The sequence below is a fragment of the Protopterus annectens genome, chromosome 4.part0 (assembly GCF_019279795.1).
Source record: "Protopterus annectens isolate FY-2018-M chromosome 4.part0, PAN1.0, whole genome shotgun sequence".
In the NCBI taxonomy this organism is placed as follows: Eukaryota; Metazoa; Chordata; order Ceratodontiformes; family Protopteridae; genus Protopterus; species Protopterus annectens.
This window is the reverse complement of record NC_056733.1, coordinates 241,880,750-241,899,150: the sequence shown is the minus strand read 5'-3', so window position 1 is coordinate 241,899,150 and position 18,401 is coordinate 241,880,750. Positions and strand designations below refer to the sequence as shown.

Here is an 18,401-nt window from a genome sequence, read left to right as displayed (position 1 = left end):
GGTGGACAGGGCAATGCTTGAAGTTCTGAAATTGTTCTAGCAGAGGTAATGGCCAATAGAAAGATACTTTTCAAGGTCAGGAATTTAAGATCACATTTAGCCACTGGTTCAAAGGGAGAATGAATTAAAGCCTGCAGCACCAAAGTTAAATTCCCGTGGTGGAGTAGGATCTTTATATGGAGGTCTCACTAGGAGTGAACCTCTCAAAAAGGCTTTACAAAGCCAAGGAAGAATTCTCAAATCCAATATGAAAATTATAGACTGCTGCTAACTGAACTCTAATTGTGAGGAGCTAGCTCCCTCATTAAAAATTGTTGCCAAAAATTCAAGAGCACTTTGTATAGGAGCTGAGAAGGGGCCAATGCATTTCTTTTGTGCCCCAAAAATAACCTTTTCCATTTACTTCTGTATAGTTTTCTTCTAGAAGCCTTATAGGAAGATAAAAGTATGTGATGCACAGGGCAAGAGAGAATCAGTTGTTTGGCTATCAAAGGAATTGGAGAAATCATTTTGTTAGCTTGAGATTTGTGATATCTGAATGAATCATGATTGTCGGGTGAGACATGAGGTTTGGAATCAGATCCAGAATCCAAGTTGGGGAAAGATGAGACCAAAGAAAGGGGAACCAAATTTGTCAAGGCCAGTAAGGTGCAATGAGGATGATCTTGCTCTTCAACAGGGCAGCTTTCTGTAGGAATTTGAGAATTAGGGGAGTAGGAGAGTAGGCATAAAGCAGACTGAGGGGCCAAATGTGGAGTAGAGAGTCCCTCGGTGATTACCCTCAGTGGAGGGATCAGGGCAAAGAAGCTGCTGCACTTGCTGTTTAGGGGAGATGCAAAAAGATCACAGCAAGGCTGGTTCCATTAACAGAAATCATAGCTGTCACTTTCCTGTTGGGAGACCACTCGTGAGGGGTCTCTATCACTTCATCAAATCCTCAATCCGTCAAACCCCTATTCATCGAACTTAAAAAAATCGAACATCATTTCAGCGAACACTTGCATCATCAAAACGTTTTCCCAGGGAAGGGAGTTAGTTGTCCAATGTTAGCAATTTGCCCTTTTCCCCAATGTAGTGTGATCTCGGAGTTGGTATATATAATTGGGGATGTGGGGGGCACAAACCCCCATGTTAGGGGGTTGTGGGGAGTGTGAGTTTAAAATTATGTAGTTTGTCTTACGATCACTCTGGTGGGCAAGTATTTTTTCTCCCTAGGAAAACTTTTCAATGGTCTAAGTGTTTGCTGAAATGATCTTCGATTTTTTAAGTTTGATAAATAGGGTTCGACGAATTGAGGATTCAATGAAGTGATATAGACTCTTCATGAGATAGTAGAATGGATATGTTCAGTTTGCCTGCTATCATGTTGGACTTCCCCAGAATGTGCATTGCTATCAGAAAATGGTTGGAAGAAATCACCCATTGCCACACACTGAGGGCTTCTCAACACAAGGGGTAAGATCTGGTTCCCTCTTGTTTATTGATGTACCAAATGATTGACATGTTGTCTGTCTAGATCACAACTGTCCTGAAAGAGAGAGAGTCTTGGAATGCCTACAATGCTAAGAGGACTGCTTTCATTTTCAGAACATTGGTATGCGTGTTGGCCTCCGCAGGGGACCAAGTGCCTTGGACTGACTTTCCCTGGAAGTGCCCCACCCACCCAACTTGGGAAGCATCTCTGGTAATTATATCCTTGGGCTAGGGGAGGATGAAAGGACAGACATCTAGAAGGTGATCTGAGTGAATCCACCACCAAAGTTATCTCTTGCATACTTGAGTGATTCTTATTTTTTCTGACATGTGTAGATAAGAATTGACCACTGTGTTGCTAGCATACACTGAAGAATTCTCATAAGAAATCTTGCTAGGAGGACTAAAATTATATCCGTTGACAATGACCCCAAGGCTTGCAGAACTGAGTTGAAGTTTTAGTAGTGTGAATTATTTTCCTGACCTGGAATCTGATGGTCTGCACCCTTGAGAGAGAGGAAGAGACTCTGACACTGATACCGTTTTGAACAAAACCCCTATGAATTCCAATGTTTGAGTCAGTTCTAACTGATACTAGTTGTAATTTATGGTTATTCCCAGGTACTTACATGTCTGGAGTACCTGATCCCTTGCTGTTATTAGTAGATGCTTGGTCGGGGTGGTAATGAGCCAGTTGTCTAAGTATGGAAACACTTAGAATCCCTGCAGTCTCAAGTGAGCTGCTGTCACTGCCATGCATTTGGTAAACACCTTGGGGGCTGTGGTGATGCCAAAGGGCAGTGCTCTGAACTGATAATGACTGACTCCCAGCCAGAAGTGTAAATACATTCTGGATTGTCCTGTTCATTTTCAAGTGATGGTACGCATACTGAAGGCCTATCGAACACATCCAGTCATCCTTACTCAAAAAGGACAGAATGGACTGAACCATGACCATCTGAAACTTTGCGTGTTGAACTGATTTGTCAAAGATGCTGAGATCCAAAATTGGTCTCCAGTCTCCTGTTTTCTTTGGCACTATAAAGGATTTTGAATAAGTTACAGATTCTATCTGGTTTGGTGGGATCTCTTGGATGACTCTTTTTTTGGCAGCTTTGTTATTTCTAGTGCTGTTGCATTCCTCTGATTGGGTGAAACATCAGGAATTTTGCGTACAGATGGAGGTGGTAGGGAAAAGAAGAATTATATAACCTCTGGAAATAATTATCTGCATCCAAATATCTTTTGTTATCTCTAGCAGGCTCTCTGGTACAGAGATAATCAACCCTCTATTGCCCCCAGAGGGGGACAATTGAGCCTCCTTTCAGGAGCGCTGATAGGGTCTATCACAGAAAGAACCTCTGGACCCTTGAATCTGCAGGCCTCCTCTGCCATGTGGGCATCGTCGTCCATTTAAGTTCCCCCCTCTGCCCTGGGGGAACTATCTCCATGTGGATCTTGGAAAGGACCTTGGGACTTCCTGAACCACATCTTCCAACCACCTCATTGATTCCTAGAAAAGGATCTTTGAGGGGTCGAAAAATGTACACCCATTGCTGAAAGGGTCTTGCCATCTTTTTCTCACCTGGAGAGTGTGTCCTTCACTTTTGGGCCAAGCAATGAACTACCATCAAAAGGAGCACTGATGAACAACGATTTGAAAGGCTCCATGAAATCACACAAGCACATCCACAGATGTCTCCTAATGGCAATGCCTGAACCCGCTGCCCTTGAGGCATCTTCAGCAGCATGCGAGATAAGTCTCATGGATGAATTTGAAATAGACTGAAGGGTCGCCAAATGAGAGTCCACAGAAGATCGAGCTTCAGCACTAATGGTCCCTGAAATGGATTCTGAAATTTCCTTGATCAAGTCCCTTTGTAGTCTCGTAAAGTGTGCCAAGTAGTTCAGCGACTGAAGGGCAAAGGTCGCTGAACCATACACATGCTTCCCAAATCTCTCCAATGCCCTAGACTCCCTGTTAGGGGAATAGGCAGAGGAACTCTGCTAAGTAAGTTCCTTCTTGGTGGCCGCCACCATAGCATCTACAGGCACCCCCTTACTCCAGAATTCTTTACCTACGAATGGAGCCAGAATACAATCTGGTCTCTTGAGGATTGGCTCAACTGAGTCAGGGTCCTTCCACACCCACCTAGAGATCAAGTCAATTACCTCAACTATGGGCAGAGTAACCCAGGAGGTAGATGGGCCAGCTCCACAGGCTTCCAGGAATACTATTTCCTCTGGGGAAGGGTTATGGAGGACCAACCACCTCTCTGTTTAAGAATCTCAAGAATGTCTCCAAATGAGACATCTTCAGGAGGTGATCTTGGGGACCCTTCTCCTGCATCAAAATCAGTATCCTCAGTGATTGACTCATGAGGGGAGTCCAAGTGCCTCTTAGGGACTTCCTCAATGGGATGCTCTGGTGAAGTCTCAGAAGAGATTGATATACCCTGCTGGGTAGTGGGTAGTCGGGAGGCTTTGAGCTGGCTGTCCCTGTGGTGTAGAATGACGAGGCTGAAGGTGCAGGGACATCTGGGGTCCAGATGGAAGATCTGAGGGCGTAAGATCTGTCAGTTCTGCTGTAACAGAAAAGTCTCTTTCCACTACCTCAAAAGCAGACCACTCTGGGAAGAAGGAAGACAAAGGAGCCAAGAAGCCAGGCTTCTTGCCCATTGGATCCCTTTGCCCCAAAGGCAACCCACCCAAGGAGGATGTTGGAGCTGAGCTGTCCAATGCTGAGGCTCCAGGGGACTGAGACAACTCTGAAAACTTCAGACTGGACTCTAATATCTTGGACCTGACAGGAGAGCTTTGGCTCCTAGTGTCATCTTGCTCTGAAAACATTGGAGCTGGTGCATTCAGAGATAACGTCAGATCCGAAGATAAAATTATCTTTGGATCCGAACCTGCCGGGTTCGTCAGGGGCTCTGAAACAATCTGTTGGATTAGAGAAGGAGCCACTGTAGGTGATGTGGTAGAGGGATGGGCTTCCTGACCCATAGAGGTAGGAGCTGGGAGAACACCCATCTGTATCTGCATCAAGAGGAACCTCCTCAACATTCTGGCCACATCTTATTTGGTCAGACTCCTGGAAGAACTAGATGAGGCAAGGGAAGGTGACTTAGAGTATTGTCTTTCTAAAAGGGGGGAAGGTATTCTTGATGGCACTGGATCCAAGGTAGGTGAATACTTAGTCCTAGGCAACATTCTAGGATCCACAGTGGTAGGATCCATGGAGAGTTTAGTCAGATCCACAGAGGTCAGATAACTGTAGACTTCAGATCAGACTTGTGTTTCTTTTGGGCGGCTCCAAAGAAGACAGATTCAATGATAACAAAGGCTTTGGAGACTTGGAAGAAGACTCCTTTGATTTCTTTGTGGGGGATTGAGCCTCAGAGATAGCTTCACCAAAGGAAGAAGGAAGTAAGCCCTTTAAAATTAACTTGTTTTTCCTGTCTGCTACTGCTTGAGGATTCTAAGTTTTACAAATACAGCAGTCAATTTGGAGATGAGGGAGGAAAGTGTAACACCTGTGTCAGAGGAATTACATCATTGATGTTCAGGAAAGCTCTAAAAGCAACTTAGGAAGAGTGATCCTTCAGATAAACTAGAAAAGAAAGAAGTTACAGATGGAATCACAGAATAAAACCAATGCAATGAGAGTGTACAAATTCAGTGCTTTGATGCTGTCAATATTAGTATTAACCCTTATCAGAAAATAATTAGCTGATGAACTTGTCAGCATGGTTCTAAGATACATTTTAGTTCACAGGGGGCTATCATACTTGCTTCTTTAAAGAAGACCATTGAAATCAAAGGAGTGACAAGTTCTAGTTTTAGTCATTTATTTATCATTTACTATCTGTGAAGGCTGATTGACTCTTTTAACTTCCCATCACCTGCATCTAACTTGCAGACAATGAACAAAACTATTTTTTTCTGGCATCAAGAAGAAAGAGAACTCTCAGTTTATGAGACAGGCATTTGTTAACCAGGTAAGCACACATAGACCACTTTCAGACAATAGAAATAAGAATAAACAAAGAAGTACACTGCATGTCTCAGAAACAAAAAAGAAAAAGAAAAGAAAAACATACAGATAAATAATACAATAAAAAGATAACTGAGTCCAAGAAAAACATGGGCAACATACTTTTGCCTAGATGATACCAACAAGTAATATTTATCATTCGGTATTCAGCCAGAACTAAAGATAGCTAACAAGAATAGTTTGAAAGTTAGCCTAGTATAGGGAACATGGAATCTTGTTGCTAAAATAGTTTTGAGCAGTAAACAACATATAAGTGTATGTATAAGGAGGTAAAGGTGGTCAGCAGGAAGTCAGAGTTTAAGGTTTGGAAGAGGAAAGGTGATAGGTAACCTTAGTAAGAGAATGAAGAGCTAGTGAGTCAGTGGGAAAACTACATTTTTACAATAACTATCTTATAGTAGTTGAGAAACTGAATTAATATCTAGAAAGTAGCTAGTAGTTGTGTCTAGGTGGTAGTATATTATAGATTATAGATTATGCAGGAGTCTCAAACAATGACATTAGTGCTTTTGCTCAGATAACTTTTAAGAAATGTATAAAAGGTATGTGAGGTAGGGCAAATAAAATGTTTTTCCCACAACTGTCAGTTGATACAGAAGTTTACTAAGTAGATTGTTGTTTGATTGTCAGATGATTCCTTAGTACATACTGAATTTTTCTAAAGTGCAGGAGTTGTCTTTAAAGGAGGATGGGGATTGCTACTTATATATTTTGAGGTAAAGGGTTTAAGAAGGAAGGTGGCCCTTGCCTGAACCAAGAGCCAGTTGGATTTGTTGTTTTTTTGTTTGTTTTTTTTTTGACAGTGCTGCTCATTATGTGGGTAAAAATAATCTAAGGTTCTGCTCTCAGTCTTTTGTAAAATGTCTAAGTTTTAAATGGATTATAGTGCTATAATATTACATGATATGAAATTACACAATATGACATAGATTCCATTCGATACAACCACAACCATATAAAGGTCATGGTCTATAATTTCAAAGACTGGTAAGTAATGCATAGCTATAGTTCACAATTTAAAATCCTTAGGTTTGTATTACAATGTTCATATGCCTGTAGTTTTCTGTGTAAATACCTGTGTAACATTTTTAATTTCTTATCAGCACTACTGTGAACTACATGTAGAAAATCATCCTTGTTTCATAGGTACCAAGGCCTTTTAAGTATGCATATCTTTGTAGCTAACTCTCTGACTTTATAAATAAAAGTGAAGTTTCCTTCCATGACCTTTAAATGCAAATGCGAGTCTAGAAAACGTTTAGGCATATTACATAGCTTATATAATCCATTACACATTATTTGAAACTCATTATTAACCAGACTTATCTGTTAGGACCTTTGCTATTTATATGCATCCTCTGTATTATGCATGTTCTGTTCTAAATTTATCTTACGCACTAAGCCTAAAGAGCTGGGGCTAGATCAGTGCTTTTCTGCAGTAAAGAAATTCAAGTAAATAAAATAAATAAATGTTCAGTAATACTTGGGTGACAGTTCTGAGTATGAATGCTTCAGTCAGTAATAAATAAGTATCCATGCTTATGTCCCCAGTGTGGTCTGAGACAGCATGATTTCTGAAAATTACCTTAACAAGGTGTGACTTCTGCCCATGAACCACACAACAGACCAGCGTTAGACTTAACGTTTGCAGTGCACATGTCAACAATATAACAGACACCATTCCATGTGCTAGGACCTAAATTACACAGCCACATCTGCTTGACTTCCAGTGCGCTATCAGAGAAACACATCTACATGGCTACAAGTGTACCGGTACACAGACATCTGTTTGACTACTACTTCGCTGTCACATAACCACATATGCTGCACTGTATGTAGAAATGACACAATAATCATCAATAGCTGAGTTTGTAGTACAGTTGCTACTAAAAAATAACTTATTGGTGAAGAATACTTCAATACGATCATCTGAGTATACTGGAACAATCTCTCCAAACATCTCTTTTGAGAAACTGAGTATTCAACATTCTGGTCCAAACTCAGAAAAGCACCTTTACACCATTAATATCTGCAGATGTTTCAGAGATACAGGCTAAGTACTTCACCCTTTGTAAGCCATATCCTCTCACCTTAATAAACTGTTTCAGCTTTTCTGGAGAAACAAAAACAAATCAGGTATAAACTACTCTTACTCTGTCTCCCCATACTTTCTGTTTTTTTTCCTCTCTTATATATCTTCCCACAACTCTCCTACTTCACTACTTACTCTTTTACTCAAAGCTTCTTTTTCTCCCTTCTCTGTACATTTCTCTCATTTCATCTTTCATCTTTACATACCCCTAAATATACCCCCCCCTTCATTTTCAACACTAAAGTGTTCCACCTATACAAGCTAGGATGCTTTAATTAGAGTTTGCACAGGTACTTTTGCAAGTATAAATATTAATCCATACTTATTGATTACAGTACTGTCATTAGCTATTGTACATTGCAACACTTGATTCCATTGTTATATTTTTCAACCTTTTTTAACATTATCTGTACATGGTACCTGTTAAATCTGTTGCGTACTCCTTCTGGTTGCAACCATTTACTGCTTCTTGGTTGCCTTGTACCAAGGCTAGGTTGTCCCTTAAAAGGGTCACTTGACCAGTGCAGTTAGATGGAAAACAAAGTTAAAATACACAACATCTACAGAGCTAGAACTACAGAAAAAGCAATCATACAACACACCTGTAGGGTAACACAACAGAAAGGCCTGTCATATAACACACCTGTAGGATAACACAACAGAAAGGGCTGTCATACAACAGACCCATAGGGTAACACAACAGAAAGGGCTGTCAAACAACACACCTATAGGTTAATACAACAAAAGGGCTGTCACACAACACACCTGTAGGACAACACAACAGAAAGGGCTGTCATACAATACAACTGTATAGCTCATACTACAGAAAGTGCTATCACACAACATACATGCAGGACAACATTACAGAAGGTAATATCACATAGCACATCCATATGATAACACTACAGAAAGTGCTGCTACATAACACACCAGAAGAGATAACACAGAAGGTACTGTTTCATAACATAGCTGCTGCACAGCTAACACTACAGACAGTGCTGTCATATAACACAGCTGTATGGTGACACAACAGAAACTACTGCTATACAACATAATATAACATACGTGTAAGGTAAACACTACAGAAAATGTAGCCATGCAACATTTGTAGAGTAAAACTGCCAAAATGTATTGTGACATAAAACACCTGCCAAGTTAAGAGTACAGAAAGTGCTGTTACACAACATTCCCATAGACCTAACACTACAGAAAGTGCTGCTATAAACAGAAAGTGTTAGTACATAACAAATCTGCAAGGTTAAGAATACAGAAAGTACTGTTGTAACACACCTGCAGAGGTAATGCAATACAATCTGCTGTCACAAAACACTAATGCAGACCTACAGCTACAGTTACAGGCTGAACAAGGAGAGGGTCACAGTAAGCTGCCTATCGGGCGCTAGAATCCGCCACATAACACAAGCACTCGGGTCACTCCACGGCAAGTACAAATATGACACAGTCATTGTCCATGCTGGTGTGAACAACCTGAGACGTACCTCCCTGGACTACATGAAAAGAGACATAGAGGAGCTCTCTGATTATGTAGCCCAGGCAGGTATGACCCTAACCCTGAGCAGTATCCTTCCTTCACCAAGAATGATGCCACAATATAGAGACAAGATGATCAGCTTTAACAATTGGCTTAATGTCTGGTGTCATTCAAAGGGGATCCAGTGTCTGTCTGCCTGGGATGACATGCTTGACAAGCCACGCTGCTCGCAAGGGACGGCTTGCACCTGTCACCCTGGGATTCGGATATTGGCTAAGGCTCTTGCCACCCCATAGTGCCTTTTTAGGCAAGGCTCAAATTCTAAACCTACCACCCTAGAAAACAAAAATGGGAAGAAACTGAGGGTAATGCTGCTCAATGCCAGAAGTCTAAATCTCAAAATGCACGCACTCGAGGCCCTTCTCAGTATGGAGAACATCGATGTCTGTGCTGTAACTGAAACCTGGTTCAAGGCTCCTGAGAGCACCCGGCACTATTAGGTTTTACCTCATATCATGCGTCCGCCCCAAAACCCGGACCACACCACAAAAGGAGGGGTGTATCCATATTCATAAAGGATACCCACACCTCCAGGTTGGTGGCAACGCAAGCTTGGAAACCATCCAGGTGCAACTAACCATAGGCAAAACTGCTCTACAAATTGTAGCATGCTACAGGCCACCCTCTCAAACTCAGGAACCCCACACAGCCTTCCTGAAGACACTGGAGGGTATAAATGTATCTCCAAACACCATCATATTGGGTGACTTCAACTACCCGAATATAGACTGGGAACATTACTCAAGCCCTAACTTTCTAGCCCAACAGTTCCTGGAGTTCATAAATTCAAATGCCATGGAACAGCTAGTCACTGTTCCCACGAGAGGAGAAAATATACTAGATCTCATTGTCACAAACATGGGGACAAAATGCTCCACACCGGAAGTATATCCCTCATTGGTGAGATCTGATCATAAACTAATCTCACTGGAAATCCACATCCCGCCCCCACCCCAAACAAAAGGCCATAGTGAAGAACTTCTCTAAAGCAAACTTCACACTACTCAAGACTGGTGTAGTATCCTTCAAGGCCCCTGAGCCAGAGGAAACCACAACCCAAGCTGCGGAAGCCCTTACAAATGCCTTCTATGAACACCTCCAGGACTGCATGGATCAGGCAATCCCAAATAAAACCAAGACTCTTTCCACAAAGGGCAAACGTCCAGTCTGGTGGACCCCAGCCATTAACAAACTTTACAATAAGAGGAGAAAGCTATTACATGATAGAACAAAATCCATAAAAGGGAAGTCACCCTGATCATTATTAGTAAAAAATACGAGCACTCATAAAATCAACTAAGGCCAATTTTGAGAGAAAATTGCCATGGATTCAAAGGACAATCATAAGGCCTTTTTCAGCTATGTTAGGAACCTGGGTGGAAACTCCCAGATATGCTCAGAATTAGTCCAAAATGATACAAAAATCACTGAACCCACAGACATTGCCAACATACTGGCAGACAGGTTCAGTGCAAACTTCACCCCCCTCCCCTAAAGGAGAGATAACTATCCCAGCCGAGTGTAGCCTCCCGGACATCTCAAATGCGCAGGTGAAAGCTGCTCTCTCTAAAGCTAAAAACACAGCATCAATGGGACCGGATGGTGTTCCCGGCTGTGTGCTACACGAGCTAAATGAGGAATTAACCCCGCACATAAGGCAGCTGTTTAATCTCAGCCTTACCACAGGATACGTGCCCAAGGAGTGGCGACGGCAACTGTGGTCCCACTCCACAAAGGCGCCTCACGGACCCTGGTAATTACCGCCCCATAAGCTTAACAAGTCTAGTCTGCAAAGCTATGGAGAGGATCATAATGGAGCTCATAAACAAAGATATAGGGGACTTGCAGACATTGGACCCGACCCAGTTTGGCTTTGTCAAGGGAAGATCATGCCTTTTGAACTTGGTCAACTTCTTTGAAACAGTCACCAAGGCCATTGATGAGGGAAAGGCAGTCCATACAGCCTACCTTGACCTTGCAAAGGCTTTCGACACAATACCCCACTCGGGTATTGTAGAAAAACTTACCAGCGTAAATGTAAACCCATATGTCACAAGATGGGTTGCAAACTGGCTTAAGGACAGAACCCACAGGGTTAGAGTTGCTGGCGCTGTGTCAGACTCCAAGCCGGTCACAAGTGGTGTCCCACAGGGCTCGGACCTTGGCCCCCTATTGTTTGGCATCTACTTCTCAGAAGTACAGGCCAGCATGGGAGGACTTTGGCTGACAAAGTTTGCAGACGACTGCAAACTGGGCCATAGTGGAAAGTGCATCGGACACGGATATCCTTCAGAAGGGACTCACGGAAACAGATAGCTGGTGCCAGAGCCATGGCCTGAAGTTAAATGCCAAAAAATGTATAGTCATACCCTTCGGGAAAAACAAGGTAACCCCAAGCTACCATATAGGTGGCAATCCACTAAGCACAGAAGAGGTTATCAGGGACCTGGGGACCCAGGTTGACAGTGGCCTTTCTTTTGACACTCACATTGCTAAAGTGGTTAGAAAGACCTTCTACATTGCCCACCTGATCATGAAGGGATTCACATCCAGATCTAGTGAGGTCATTGTTCCCTGTACTCTTCACTTATCAGACCAATGATCGAGTACAATGCCCCATTCGGGATGTATCTCACCAGACATCTGCAGCAATTGGAGAGACCCCAAAAGTTCCTCACCAAAAGGATAAAGGGACTCCAAAATCTGTCATATGCTGCCAGATTGAAGAAACTCCAGCTCTATTCAGTCGCATACCGTCTGCTCAGAGGTGACATGTGCCTGACATACAAGGCCATGTCCAACCCAGAATTAATGGACATGCTCCACCTCAAAAAATCCAAATCCACCAAAACCACTAGAGCAAGCGACTTAAACCTTAGCACGGATATAAATAGGACGTGCTGGAGGGATAGATTTATCACTCAGAGACTCCCTATGCTGTGGAATAAAATCCCGGTCCATGTGAGGCAGAGCACCTCGCTGACTCTGTTCAAGAGAAATCTAGACCTGTGGATGGGAGATCGTAGGTTTACCCCGGGAATCATCTCTGTGTCACTGCTGGACAGAGGCACAACAAACTAATGGGCACAGTATTTTTTCATATAAGGGGTGGCGTAAGCCACAAAAATTTGGACTAGGCTTATAAATGCCTTAGGGCAGATAGCCTAGTCTAAACCTATGAACCTATGAACCTATGAAGTTATTAGCTACATACAATATTTGAAGGGATAACACTGTAGAAAGTGATGCCAAATGAAGCATCTGTAAGGTAATACTGCAGAGATTAGAGCTAACACTACAGAAAGTGCCTGTCACACTATACACATGTAGGGTAACACTACAAAATGTGCTGTTACATAAACATCAATAGGACTAACACTATAGAAAGTGTTATCATACAACACATTTGGGGACTACAGCTACAGATACTACTGTCACTTAACACACAGAACGTGCTGTCCAGCAATGGATCTATTTTAAAAGATCGAAATTCCAAAATCTCGAACTGTACAATATCAAGACAACATGATCGAACGTTTATAATATCGAACAATCATAAAGTTGGCTTTCACATGACTGCAGATCAATTTCACAACCTCAAGTATCAAAAAGAGGAAATGACATATTAATTATTTAATAAAGAGAGAACTCAAAATTAAAATTCCAAACACCTTATACATAGGTTCATACGTTCATAGGTGTCTACTAGGCTAACGACCACAAGGATGTTTGTATCCCAAATCTCTGACAAGTTCCGGTACATGAATTTGCACTGCAAGGCTTTATAATAAAGGTTATATTGTTTAGTCATGGTTTAATACTGTTTCTTGCATATGGAATATTGAACTACACAAAATATTGTACGACAGTTTGTTGAGCAGTGACTGACTTCATTACGATACCTCACTTCATGCACAGTGTTTGAGTGAAACAGGGATACAAACCATATGCAAAATAATATTTTTTTCTTTTCTACTTAGCACAGCTTGCTAAAATGATATTTCCCTATTTTCAGGAACAGACTAACAACTATAGTTTAAATATCTGCAAGTGTCTTTGTGTTCTTACATTCAGGATGGTCTGTCTACTGTATTAAAGCCCTAGAGAATTTACAGAAGTAAAACCAAACAGGGTTTGAATACTGTCCACATTCTCCTTTCATTCTTTAAGTCGCAAGTCACAGCACCATCTTTATGTTTCATTATTTCTTAAATGTACATACATAATAATCTCTCTAATGTCATTATATAGCTGAAAACCACCCATAACAAAAGCATATACCGATTGTGCAATAAATGTAGTAGCCAATTGCTTGTATATAGATATGTATACTCTTAGATGGGAAATACCATTTTGCTAGTTCAAGAGTCAAGTAAGAAGAAACGGGGTCTCTCTCCTGTGTAAATGTTATTGATATATATGTCACACAGCATTTTGATATTTTGGTACTCAGTGTTGTGAAACTTGCTTTGGCATCATGTGAAGGCTGACTTCATGATCGTTCGATATTACAAGGTAAAAGGTATATGCCCTTTTCCCCACTGTAGTGCGATCCTGGAGTTAGTATATATAGTTAGGGGGGTGTGGGGGGCACAGCCCCCACATACTTTATACATTTTAAACCATACACACGGATATTTATAACTGCAATGAATAACTCTTTGCAGAAAACAATATTTACCTAAAGTATGTAGGGGGGCTGTGCCTTTCACACCCCCCCAACTATATATACTAACTCCAGGATCACACTACAGTGGGGAAAAGGGCATATACCTTTTACTTTAATGTGTCAGTGTTATGAGTTTCAGTCAAATGAGTTTTCAGTCTTTTGAACTTTCAGTGTTTTGGTCTCAGTCAAATGAATTTCAGTCAAATGAAATTTAGGTCATATGAAGTAGACCTCATATAATACATCTATGGAACTAGCACTACAGATACTGCTGTCACATAACACACCTGTACAACTTACACTACAGAAAGTGTTGTCCAACAACTCACCTATACACCGAAAACTACAGATACTGCTGTCACATAACACACCTGTACAACTTACACTACAGAAAGTGTTGTCCCAATAACACATCTATATATCCAGAGCTACAGATACTGTAGTCATATAACACACCTGTACAACTTACACTACAGAAAGTGTTGTCCAACAACACACCTACACACCGAGAGCTACAGATACTGCTGTCACATAACACATCTGAACAACTTACACTACAGAAAGTGTTGTCCAACAACACACCTATATACCGAGAGCTACAGATACTATTGTCACATAACAAACCTGTACACCTTATACTACACAACATGCTACCCAACAACATACCTGAACATGAACATCTATGGTTACAGATAGTGCTGTCACATAACACACCTGCACAGCTTATACTTCAGAAAGTGCTGTCCAATAATATACCTGTACACCTTGGGGTACAGACAGTGCTATCACATAACACACCCTGAAACCGACCAAATAGCAGAACCAAGACTCAGTTCGTATGAGTAGAGCAACAGTAGAAATACGAACTCAGCAATGCAGATGTAACAAAAAGCTGTTTATTAAAACAAAGCTTTCAGGTAAAAACCCCTCCTCAGTGCACTGAAGAAGGGTTTTTACCTGAAAGCTTTGTTTTAATAAACATAACACACCCTCACAGGTTACAGTACATAAAGTTCTGCCTAACAACACACCTGTACACCTAGAGTTATAGCTACTGTTGTCACATAATGCAATTAGAATCCTATGGCTGCAGACAGCGTTGTCACAATACAGCACACCTGTTAGGTAACAGAACTTAAAGTTCTGCTTTATAGCACACCTGTAGAGTTAACACTACAGAAAGTGTTGTTACACAGTTCATCCATAGAGCTAACACTACAGAAAGTCCTGTCATATAACATAACTGTAGACCTACAGCTACAGATACTGCTGTCACATATTACATTTGGAGAACTAGCTCTACAGATATTGGATTCACAAAACACACCTGTACAGCACACACTACAGAAGGTGTTGTCTAACAACACATCTGTAGACCTAGAATTACACTTGTTGTCACATAACACACCTAGAGACCTAGTGCTGCAGACACTGCCTTTACCTAACACATCTGTGGGGCTAACACTACAAAAATCACTGTCACATAACACACTTGTATGGTAGCACTGCTGTAAGTGCTGTTACATAATATACCTGTAGAACCAACACTACAGAAATTACTGTCCAGAAACTTACCTAGAGCTGGAGATACTGCTGTCATCTAACAGTCCTGCAGGGCTAACATAACATATGTTCAAGATTAGAACCACAATATTACTGTACCACAAGTAAACTTGAAGGGCTAGAATTATAGGTATTGCTATTGTTCAACCACACTTGAAAGGACAGGAACTGCTTACATGCAATCATGTTGTATGTTGTTTTGACATGCTAATACAATTTATGAGATGCTTGGAGGGAAAATAAGTTTTTGTACTCTCAAGAGGAAGAAAAACATTTTTTTGCATTATTTTTACCTCCATGTCTGATAGCTATCAAGCCTCCCCTCGATCAGGTGTCCAGGGCGGGGGGAACTGTTAACCAGGCAGGCTTAGAAACATAGGAAAAATACCAGGCAAGTAATCACAGGAACCATAGGATGCCTAGCCATATACACTTTTAAAGAGGTAGACATGAAAGTTCTTGCCACACATTATAAGCACTTAATAGCACCCACCTTCCAACTGAGCAGGACTGCATACAATATCCATGGTATAAATGTATGCCTATCAATCCAATCATAAAGGCTAGCTTTAAAGCAGGCAAAAAAGTGCTTTGCATGACTTGTACTGTTACCTATTCCATATGCTGGGAATACATTAAGTTAGGAACCTAACCCTCCAGTGAGTCTTATTTGTGAGTGTAAAATTAGATCTCTAGTACAGGTGTTTATAAAGCCACTGGTCTTGCAAAGAAATAGGAGATCAAATAGGGATGGGTCTGTCATGGCTCCGAAAGCAAGACATGAGCAAACGGGTACTTTGTGCTCTCACAGGTATCCCAGCAATGACAGCTTTTCCATTTTATGGTCTAACTTACCACTGGAGGTGATGTCAGCACTTGTATCACTATGAGGGTTACTTATGCCCTGTTGTTCATATGTGTGTGCTCCCCACATATGCTGGCAGGTGTTACCATCACCAGCTTGGATTAGACAGTTATGCTCACGTCTTCCCAGCATGATCTCCCCACATCATAACAGGCCTCCACTCTTCAGCTGAGGCCCTGTCATTAAAACAGTGGTGCCAGGCAGGCAGGAGCTTCTGTCCTTCTCCTCCCAGAAGGGATACATCCCTTCCTCCCTGCCTGCTCCATCAAGTGCTTGAGTTGCTAGCTGAATTCAGGTTTCCTGGGCAGTAGTCAAGGCTTTATCTTTCTATACCACAGGCACAGGAGAAGAAAATACTTTTCATATTAGCTCTGTCAATTAATTTTTTAAAATGACCATGCATTTATAGTTTATACATACCTTTTTTGCAAGGAGGACCATAACATTCTTTTGTTCCTACAAAAAAAAAAAGAAAGGCAATTACTACAAAGCTACCATGGGTGAGTCAGATGAGAGCGTTGGGTTCAATCCCTTTTGTGAGAGTTTACAGCTTGTGATTGAGTGTCAATTATAATACTGAGTTCTGCCAAAGAAAATTAGAGCGCTATTCAAATTAATATGTATATTTCAATTTTTGAAGAGAGAAAGCAGAAAAAAACCTTCAACAAATATAACAATCTATAGCTATAACACCAGGTAATTGGTACTTGGCATACATAAATCTTAAAACTCCAAGTAGCACAAAAGCAAAATGTCTCTGTAGCTAACAAAAATTTTAAATCTGTAAAACAACAAATAACGATAACATAGTAGTTCATTACTAGTATGGTATTTTGCATTTAATTTGATTCACTAGATAAAGTAAGACGTAACAAGAAAATCATACAAAATCTACTGAAAGGGTAATAAGAGAACAGCCCTACTCAATCTGATGCTGCTAACGCGTACAGATTATTCTGAGCTACTTAAATCAAAAATGAAAATGCAGTAAGATAAAATTACATTTTTCAGGCTGGTGACTGACCTGCACCTTAGTAAAAAGAGAGGTATTATAGCCAATTATGTCTCATTAGGTTTGATCCCTAACAAGTACTCATTTCTTATATCTGGATACATTATTAGTTTCTGTAGTATATCCCAATGAGGTAAGGATGCAAGTACACTACGCATTACTTCTGCATTCTATGCAGCAAGTGCAGGTGACTCCACTTACCTCAGTTGTTCAACTGTTTGCTAATTCCTGCATAAAGGCCAAACGCCAATCAGAACGCAGACTCTTCAGTGAATGTAAATACCCTAGGACCTAACCAGGTATCAAGTTGATTTTTGAATATCTGCAAAGAAGATTGTCAAATAACTAAAGGAACCTTGTTCCAAAAGTCAAACCAGTGAATGTGTTAAATAGTTTGCTCTTAAGACTGTCCTTGACTCCTCAACTCTGTAAGTAAAATATGCACCTCTGGTTAATATGCTTGTATTCAACAATTCAATATTTAGTAGAGATCAATATTCTTCGCTCCAGAGCCCACTGAGTTTACTCCTCAGATATCTGTAACTGATGAAAAAGAGGCCTAGACTTTCCAGTCTAGATGGCATAATTTATTTCTACAAGTAATGATGTGCCTTGTAAATTTTTGTTGAATACCTTCCAAAACCAGGAAATTACCTTTCTTGTAGGAGCAAAATAACATGTTGTACTCAGTGATGGGTTGAACATATATTATGAACAACCTCAAAAGACAATCATTATTTCTTGTTGTAAAGTTCTTAAAAATTAAGCCAATAACCTTTAATGCCTTAGCTTTAACTTTTAAGGCATTAGTCCTACACTTAAAATTACTGCATGTAATAATACCTAAATCATTACATTCTGTCAACTTCTGCGACTCGTGGGGACTTAAGTTTATTTGATATTCAACCATGGTTTCCCAAAATGCAAAGCAGTGCATTTATCCTTATTAATGCTTAGTCCAGTTAAGTCTAACCATTCAGGCACCAAACACACATAAGTGATGAAGTGGTCAATTTCCTCTGTTGATGTAATAACACAACCTAGTTTAATATCGTCTGTATACTTGGCCATCCGAACTTTAGCTATCTTAGGAATAAATGACAATAGCATGTTGAACA

General features: G+C 40.8%; 1 protein-coding gene across 3 annotated transcripts in view; it reads right to left on the bottom strand.

The window, feature by feature from the left end:
- LOC122799279 (EMI domain-containing protein 1-like) overlaps positions 1–18,401 on the bottom strand; it is a 1,823,504-nt gene that overhangs the window by 707,913 nt on the left and 1,097,190 nt on the right. For all 3 annotated transcript variants that reach the window (XM_044068236.1, XM_044068235.1, XM_044068237.1), the window contains one exon: positions 16,692–16,727. In XM_044068236.1, the coding sequence (XP_043924171.1) occupies positions 16,692–16,727 (36 nt within the window). The remainder of the gene's footprint in view (positions 1–16,691; positions 16,728–18,401) is intronic.